Here is a 9012-nt window from a genome sequence, read left to right as displayed (position 1 = left end):
GGAAGGCTAGAGGTGAAAAACACGGGAGAGGATTCCCTAAGGATGATGGAAAACGTTCCCAACGTATCTCCTGGAAACACTGAGAAGCAATGTGCTATAGAAACGGGACAAACTTTCACAACATGCAGAATTCATGAGTTTAAGGTACATGCTTATTCTCACGTCAATTTTATCCTTCTCTTCAGTGTGTTCCTACACCTTAGGTGACTGCCACACCTTGATTAGTTATCATCATGGCTTGTGCATGGGAGGACGTGTCATGCTGTGATGTTACCAGAGCTCAGTGTCACTAAATAATAGGACATTTTTATCTGCACCGTCATCCTGTGAACAATTCTCATACAACAGCAACCTCGCGGCCTGAAGCTCTGGTTCACCCTGAAATGTGAAGAGCTCAGAGTTCTGATCAGAAAGTTGTCTGGACGATGGAGGGTAAAGGCCATTCTGAGGCTGCACAGACAGAAATTAGGAGCGGGGCAGTGGAAGGTGGAGTGCAGACATCCTAGGTAGAGAGGGGCAGACCTGGCTGACCTGTGATCACAGCGTAGAAGAGTCCAGAAGTGCACCTAGGGTAGGCCAGCAACGCTGGGCGGGTGACCTCTCCACATTCAATATCGCTTTCTTTACTGCTTGTGATGAAATGTGAGCAAGGACCAAAGAGGGAAATGCAAAGACAAACAGAATCTCAGCTTGAAGAACAGAGACTCGTGCTTCAGGGTGGGGAGAAGGCTGTGCCCAGAGAAACAAATCACAAGGGAGAAAGCAGGGCTGCTGACCAGGAAATGTAAGATGGGCCAGGGACATTTCAGAGGCAGCCACCGCAACCCAGACCCACAGTGCAGCTACGAGTGTGTTCTGGGATGAGTTTAAAATGAGACGCGTGCACACACATTTGAACGTCACCTTCAAGGACTGAAATGACTGTGTGGATCATGAGGGTCTCAGATCCTGAGAGAGGCATGTCCTCTTCCCCTCCACCCCAAATGGCCTGGACTCCTCTGTCTGGGCCCCTGTCTGAAAGTTCCATCACTGCTCTACAGTGACCTGTGGGGACCAATGCCTGACCTACCCACTGGACCTCCAGTTTATGGAACTCAGAACCAGAATCCTCATAATACTTTAAACTCAAGCTTCAGCATGGAGTCAGACCTGCCAATACCATTATGGAAATGGCCCCATATTCATGCCTCTGCCCTGCTCACACACATACAAACACATGTACACACACATCAGTGACTAATCAGGTCTACAGTGAAGACACAGGAAGATGGTGACTTCTGTGTGGACTTTAGAGCACATGGAATAATCCATCAGTCACTTAGCTCTCCTATCAGGATCAATAAAGATGTCAAAGTTCAAAAATTGATTTTCTGCTCCAGCGACAAATCAACAAACCTATGGCAGGCTTTCCAATAGAAGGCATATGGCAAATCCCATGCCCAGCAACATTTGCGTGTGCAGGAGGTGAGAGGATCCCTCCACACTCAACTGATAGAAATCCACGGTTGAATTGGGCAAAGACTTGTGCCAACATGGTGTCATTGTCCATAGCCAATGCATGACAAATGCACACTTCGTAGCTGGAGTTCATGGTAGTGTTTCTCCTCAGTAATGGTGTTGGCTAGGTTAGGGATGAGGCAGACATGTAGATGAGGACATGGAAATGCAGGTATGTCAGCACATGTCTGCACCAGCCCTGACTCTGTCTTGGTCAGCACACACTGCCCGTCCTCACATATCACCCACACTCCCTGAACGGAGGGGAGATACTCATGGCACTAGCCAGGTCCACTCTGCTTCAGATCTGATCCAGAGCACCCCGATTTCAGCACTGAGGGGAGAGGAATGAACGTGAATTGTGGGATGTAAAACTTCTCCCCAGAGAACAGTACTGAGTGGGGGTCTTTGCACTTCCACCTCTGTAGAAGAGGAGGTGATGTAATCTATAATCAACACAGGGTGACAAGAGTTACAACACAGGAGCAGGTGATGACATCTTATATTTTCTGGAATATCATCTTTGTAGCAATGCCCCTCTGGACTATGACATCTGCTCAGGAGCTTCCCTCACTGAACCCTCCATCCCAGGTCTTGCTATATAGCAGAGGCCATGCAAATGGGACGTCCCTCTGCTCATGAAAACCAGCCAGCCCTGCCCTGAAGCTCTGTGAGCTGGAGTCCATCCAGTGACTGACACACACCACTCACCATGGAGCTGGGCCTGCGCTGGGTTTTCCTGGTGGCTATGTTCAAAGGTGATTGATGGGGAAGCAGAGACCCTGAGTGTGTGAGTGAAGCTGGTGGAGGAAGAGTGGTGAGTGTGAGCATGCCTGACCAGAATTGTTTGTGTTTGCAGGTGTCCAGTGTGAGGTGCAGCTGGTGGAGTCTGGGGGAGGCTTGGTGCAGCCTGGGGGATCCCTGAGACTCTCCTGTGCAGCCTCCGGATTCACCTTCAGTGACTATGCCATGCACTGGATCCGCCAGGCTCCAGAGAAAGGATTGGAGTGGATTTCATCCATCAGTTATCCTAGTGGTAGTAAAACAAACTACGCAGACTCCGTGAAGGGCCGCTTCACCATCTCCAGGGACAACGGCAAGAGCACACTTTACCTGCAGGTGAGCAGCCTGAGAGTGGAGGACACAGCCATCTATTACTGTGCTAGAGACACAGTGCAGGAAGTGCAGTGCAGGCCCAGACACAAACCTCCCTGCAGGGGCGCTCGGGACCAGCAGGGGGCGCTCGGCACAGCTTGTAGCCAGGTCAGCCTGGGAGCAGAGCAGAGCTGAGCCAGGCCTGGGCTCATTCCTGGTGTCTGTGCTGCCTCTGGCCAGCAGTGGTCATAGGATTCCTCCCTCAATCTGTATTCTGCACTCCTTCAGAATGTGTTCTGTCTTTTCCTGCCAATATTAATAATGAAATGGAGTCTCAATGTGGAAACGCAAACATGTTGCATCATCAGTGGGTCAGGGAAGAGATCAGACATTCAACAGTTAATGCTATTTAACAAAAAGAAGAATCAAAATACCAGCTCTTGGGGGATTTAGAAAAGGCACTACTCAGAGAAAAATTCATAGCTTTGAGTGCCTATATCAACAAATTGGAGAAATCTCAAACCCAATAATTTAATGAAGCACCTCAAACTCATGGAAATATAACAACAAATGAAACCCCAATCCTGTAGTCAGAAACACATGAATTATTAAAATTCAATCAGAATTAGATGAAATAGAGTCCAAGAAAAAACATAGAAAAAACCAACAAAACAAAGAATTGGTTCTCTGAAGAAGCTAATAAAATTGACAGACCCTTAGCAAATCTGACAGACAGAAGAAGAGAACACATCCAAAGAAAAACAAAATCAGAGAAGGAGTGAAACCACAAGAGCAACCAAGATCCACAGCATCATAGGGTAGACTACTCAAACCTTTATGCCAAGAAATTTGACAATCTGGAAGAAATGGACAAATCGCAGGAAATATTGACAAACCCAAACTAAACCAATATCTAAACCAACTAAACAGACCCATTTTGAGTAATGAAATACAAATGGCAATCAAAGACCTTCCACCCAAGAAAAGCCCAGGAGCTGATGGATTTTCAGCTGGATTCCAAAAGGACTTCAAAGCTCAATCTCCCCAGTTCTTCTCAAACTCTTCATGAACTGAAAAGCAAAGGCTCTTTACCAAACTCATTGTATGAAGCCAGCTTCACTGAGAATTGTGAGTCATGGTTCAAAGCAAGCCTGGACAAGAAAGTCCATGTGGCTCTTATCTCCCATTAAACACCACAAAAGCCAGAAACAGAGCTTTGGATCAAGGGGTAGAACACTAGCCTTGAGCAAAAAAGCTCACAGACAGCACTGTCCTGAGTTCAAGCAAAGAACAGGCACATGCAAACCAAGGCTTTGATTCCTTGGTACCATATACCCAGAAAAAGCCAGAAGTGGTAGTATGGCTCAAGTGATAGCACGCTATCCTTGAGAAAGCTCAAGGACAATGCCCAAGCCCTGAGCTCAAGCCCCAGGACAAGACAGAGAGAAGCATGGAGGGAGATCAGGAGGGAGGAAAGAAAAAGAAGGAAGGAGACAGAGAGAAAAAGAGAAAGAAAAGAAGGAAGGAAGGGAAAAAAGAAAGAACAAAAGAAATAAAGAGAAAAAAGAAAGGAAGGAGAAAAACAATTCTGTGTTCACAACAAGGATCTAGCTAAATTTAAACAGGATTTCATAAGGTTGACCCAAAGAACATCTAGACAATTTCTCCAAGAACCTTAGGTTGGATAACAGTGTAGGAGATGATGGTTGCCCTAGAAATGTCAAGAAAACTGTTTGATAGAAAAGATATCTTACTTTATTGACTGGTATATTGTACATAATGTTTGTTTATTTGAAATAGGAAAAGGAAGGGGAAAAGATGGAGGGAGGGGGTCAGGGGAGGGAAAAGGGGACAAAAACATGATAAAGGGTATCAATGTGTGAGAAATAATACACCTTCTATCTGGCGAATATAACTTTAACCTCTCTATACATTAAAACTAAATTAAAAAAAGAAAATAAATAAATAAAAATTAAATTATCTAGGGACTGGGATCATGGCCTAGATGTAGAGAGCGTGCCTAGCAGGGCAAAGCACATAGTTCAATTCCCGGGTGCTACACACACAGTGAAAGGCAGAACTGATGCTGTGGCTCAAATGGTAGAACACTAGTCTGGAGAAACCATGGGGACAGTGTTCAGGCCCTGAGTTCAAGAGTCAGGACTGGCAAATACATCTATCATCTATCTATCTATCTATCTATCTATCTATCTATCTATCTATCTATCTATCTATCTATCTACAATGTGTGTATGTATTAAACTGACAAACAGCTCATCAATCTTGACTTAAAGTAGGAAAAGTCCTGTGTTCTAGCCATTAAAGAAGTTTCTATGCAACCATTGATATTTTGAAGGCAATTGATTAGGTATATGCTGAAATAACCATGTGTAATTCATTCTTCATTCACACAACTACAAAATTCTGTTTAGACCATGTATCTCCTTTGTGTACTGCCCTCCTAAGACTCCTGCCCCACAGCTGGTTTTATAGCAGAGGCCATGCAAATGGGACGTCCCTCTGCTCATGAAAACCAGCCAGCCCTGCCCTGAAGCTCTGTGAGCTGGAGTCCATCCAGTGACTGACACACACCACTCACCATGGAGCTGGGCCTGCGCTGGGTTTTCCTGGTGGCTATGTTCAAAGGTGACTGATGGGGAAGCAGAGACCCTGAGTGTGTGAGTGGAGCTGGTGGAGGAAGAGTGGTGAGTGTGAGCATGCCTGACCAGGATTGTCTGTGTTTGCAGGTGTCCAGTGTGAGGTGGAGCTGGTGGAGTCTGGGGGAGGCTTGGTGCAGCCTGGGGGGTCTCTGAGACTCTCCTGTGCAACCTCCAGATTCACCTTCAGTGACTATGCCATGTACTGGATCCACCAGGCTCCAGGGAAGAGTCTGGAGTGGATTTCATACATAAGTAGTGGTAGTAGTAACATACACAACGCAGACTCCGTGAAGGGCCGCTTCATCACCTCCAGGGACAACGGCAAGAGCACAGTTTACCTGCAGATGAGCAGCCTGAGAGTGGAGGACACAGCCATCTATTACTGTGTTAGAGACACAGTGCAGGAAGTGCAGTGCAGGCCCAGACACAAACCTCCCTGCAGGGGCGCTCGGGACCAGCAGGGGGCGCTCGGCACACACTGATTCTTGGTCAGCCTGGGAGCATAGCTGAATATTCAGTGCTGACCCTACTGCCAGCTCTGCCTCTCCACATGACCTGAAGTCTTCCCAGACAGCTCTCTACCTTGTGACCCTTACTCTTTGTCCTTGTGTGCAAATGTAGATTTGCAGGTCTTTCAGTTCTATGTATTACTTTTAGTTTATGATGAATTCTTGAATGGAGATGACACAGCACAACAGCTGGGCAGGTGTGACACATTGAGGTCACTAAGGTCAACTCTGAGGAGGTTAAGGACCTTCTCAGTCATTTCCTCTCAGACGCCTGAGGAGACAGTGGACACCCTGGATAGATGAGTCATAGAAACGCCGGTTGCAGACAGTTGGGATGTTTGGCAAAGCCAAGGACTCCATGCCACAGGTGAATTCAAATCCCACCATTCCTCACACACCACATAGTAGTGCATCCAGGCTTTGATCCCATGGTTTCCTTTCCCTTTCTGATGACACAAGAGGGAGGCCATTGATCAGGACTGGGAGCCTGCACTGTGACCCACTGAGAAGCCCCATCGTGCCAAAGCTGAGTGTGGTCACCTGCAGAGGCTCAGGACCAGCTCACCCAGGAACATGGTCTCTCTCTCTCTCTCTCTCTCTCTCTCTCTCTCTCTCTCTCTCTCTCTCTCTCTCTCTCTCTCTCTCTCCCCTTCTGTTCTTTTCTACAAACAATGTATATATCCAAGAGTGTGGTTGGGATTCACATCACCAGCTCTGCAGTGGGTTCTCTTGATTCAAGCACTACTGACATTTTCTCAGCCGTCTCTGTGTTGCCCACACCTCTCTGTTGCACTCAATCCACATGCAGCTGTGGTCGGTATTCAGTCTGTAAACCTGAGGCCCTGGACTAGTCTGGAGGTCAGTGTGGCAGTGGTCATGGTTCCTGCATGCCCTAGGAGGAACTGACTGGCCTGCCCAAGTCTCCACTCTGTGACCTTCTCAGTGTCCTCTCCGTAGCCCTCCCGGGTCCTCAGGGGTTTTCTGTAGCTAAGGGGACCATAGATGTGGATACAAACTGTCATCACATGGATCTCCCTGCATGGCCCTGGTTGTCAGGAACGCGTCCACTGGTGACTTAGGAACAGCTGAGGACACACACTCCGGGCCTCGCTGAGCTCTGGAGAAGGCACATGAGGGCTGCCTGCTCCCGGGCCTGGCCATGGGAAAGAGCTCTAGAGTCCCAGCGGGACCTGGAACAGACGCAGCCTCTGCCATGGAATGCCATGGAGTCTATGCTGTTCTGACTCCACCTCATCCAGGTTTTCACAGGGGAATTGGTGAGGAATTTAATACCATTCATACAGCACATTCCCAACATTAGACGAGTGCTGGACTCAAAAGAGAGGAGACCATGGCCCACTCCAGATCCTACAGGAAACTTCCCAGGTGCTTACCATGTGTACTTGGACATGCAGTGGGTTCTGAGTGTGGGGAAGTGTGTGCATGTGTGTGGGGAGGTGAGTGCCTGTGTCTGCACTTGAACTCAGGCCTGAGTCCTGTCCCTGAAGTTTCTCCTGATACTCTAACACTTGATCTACAGCTCCATTGGAGACTTTGTCCTGGTTCACTTTAGATGAGAGACCATGGAATTTCCTACTCCAGATAGATTTCACCTCACTCCTCAGATCTCAGCGCCCTGTTTCAGAAAGATTTCAGGCAGGAGCCTCTGGCATCCAGCTAAGAATCTCATCCTTATTATCATTAACAATAAAATACTTCTAATTTTGCTGAATTTGTAATTCTTTTTGTGTGTTTGTGCCATTCCTGGGGCTTGATCTCAGGGCCTGGACAATAAATGTCCAAGGGACACTTTTCCTCATTGATGACACTCTGACATGTTAGCCTTAGCACCACATCTGAATTTTATTGAGTTGTGTTCCTAGGATCCAACCCTGGGCTTCATGTATGCTAGGCGAGCACTCTACCCCTGGGCCACACTCCTGGCCCTGTATTCCTTTTAAGGGCATTATTTTCAGAAAAATCTCCAAGCACAGGTTGGAAACTGATGGATGGAAGGCTAAAACAAGTTACTGAGTGGATTCTAGTTTTGTTTCTCGACTGAAAGAGTTGCTTGTCGGTGACTTGTGTTGCCCTATCCCAGCTCTGCCATACAGGTATTTTTGAGATTGGCCAGTTAATCTCTGTTACTGAAGATACACGAATCTCCTCTCCTACGATAATAAGAAAAATAAAAACTGGATTTTCACATCTTCGTACTGGCCAGGGCCCAGTGGGACTGTTTACTCCTAAATAAAAAGGATCTGGCACTGAGGTGAGGGTGACTTGTGAGGAGCTAAAAAGCCACCCCCTCCACTTTCTGAGGTAGTAACCATCTTGTTGTTTATATAAACTGTGAATTTCACAAAAGCACACATAAATTAATGAAACAGAATTGTGGTGCCATTAAGTCCCAAGAACTAACCTGTCTGTGTTAAAATTAATCAGAACTCATGTAAATTCCAGGGACAGTATTTATTTTCTAAGTCATAAATCTACCCTCAGACAGCTAATTAGGACTCATCCAGCCTGGGAACTTTCCCTTAGCTGTAATTCCTGGAATGTCCCCAAAACCACCTCCCTACCTTATCTTGCTCAAACACCTGATTGCTATAAATCTGTGGTCTTTGCTTTTAAAAGCCCTGTAAAATTTCAGCTCAGGACCTCCTCCTAAGCTTTGCTGTGTTGGGGTGTAAGAGGAGGCCTGAGCTGCAGCCTGCCTGAATAAAGCCTTCCTTGTACATTTCCTAAGGTCTGAATCTCGGTGGTCTTCTTGGTGGTCATCTCGCGACTTGGGCATTACAGTTGGGGGCTCATCCTGGATGCCTCCAGAGACCCCAGAGACCTAAGAGACCCCCGAGACCCCAGACTTCAAAGGTAAGGAAATAGCAGTGTTCATTTGTCTTGTCCTGTCATCTGTCTGTTCCTTTCACTCTAGCCTTTAGGACAGCCGCTCCACTTGTGTTTCTCAATGGGATTGCTGAAGTGGATGCACTTGTACGGCAACCCTGCAGGGACTGGGAGACGTCCCAGACCTTCCACTCGCAGAAGCAGGCCCCTGGAGCCCTTCGCAGCACTCGTAAGGCGTAAGTCAGTCTGGTTTTTGACCGGCACTGACCGGGAAGGTCTCCTAACCGAGACTCAACTGGCCCACCTTGATCTTGGGTCTGCTCCTTCTGTTTCTTCACAGGAGTCAGCAGACCAACTTGGGAGATCTGCATCTAGTCACTCTTTTAAGACTCGGGCCCGTGTGA

At 47.3% G+C, this 9012-nt stretch overlaps 1 pseudogene and 1 gene segment (V, D, J or C); both read left to right on the top strand.

Annotated features, from left to right (window-relative positions):
• Positions 1–2209: 2209 nt before the first annotated feature.
• On the top strand, positions 2210–2787 carry LOC150055025 (immunoglobulin heavy variable 3-21 pseudogene; annotated as a pseudogene).
• A 2405-nt stretch (positions 2788–5192) lies between these two features.
• On the top strand, positions 5193–9012 carry LOC150055024 (immunoglobulin heavy variable 3-21-like). The segment is given in 5 exon segments: positions 5193–5238; positions 5340–5664; positions 8564–8635; positions 8773–8844; positions 8949–9012. Coding segments are annotated over 5 exon segments (579 nt in total).

This window comes from Megascapheus bottae, chromosome 14 (assembly GCF_031878675.1).
Source record: "Megascapheus bottae isolate mThoBot1 chromosome 14, mThoBot2.hap1, whole genome shotgun sequence".
NCBI classification, from domain to species: domain Eukaryota; kingdom Metazoa; phylum Chordata; class Mammalia; order Rodentia; family Geomyidae; genus Megascapheus; species Megascapheus bottae.
Note: the sequence above shows the minus strand (reverse complement) of the source record. Positions and strands in the feature narration are given on the sequence as shown.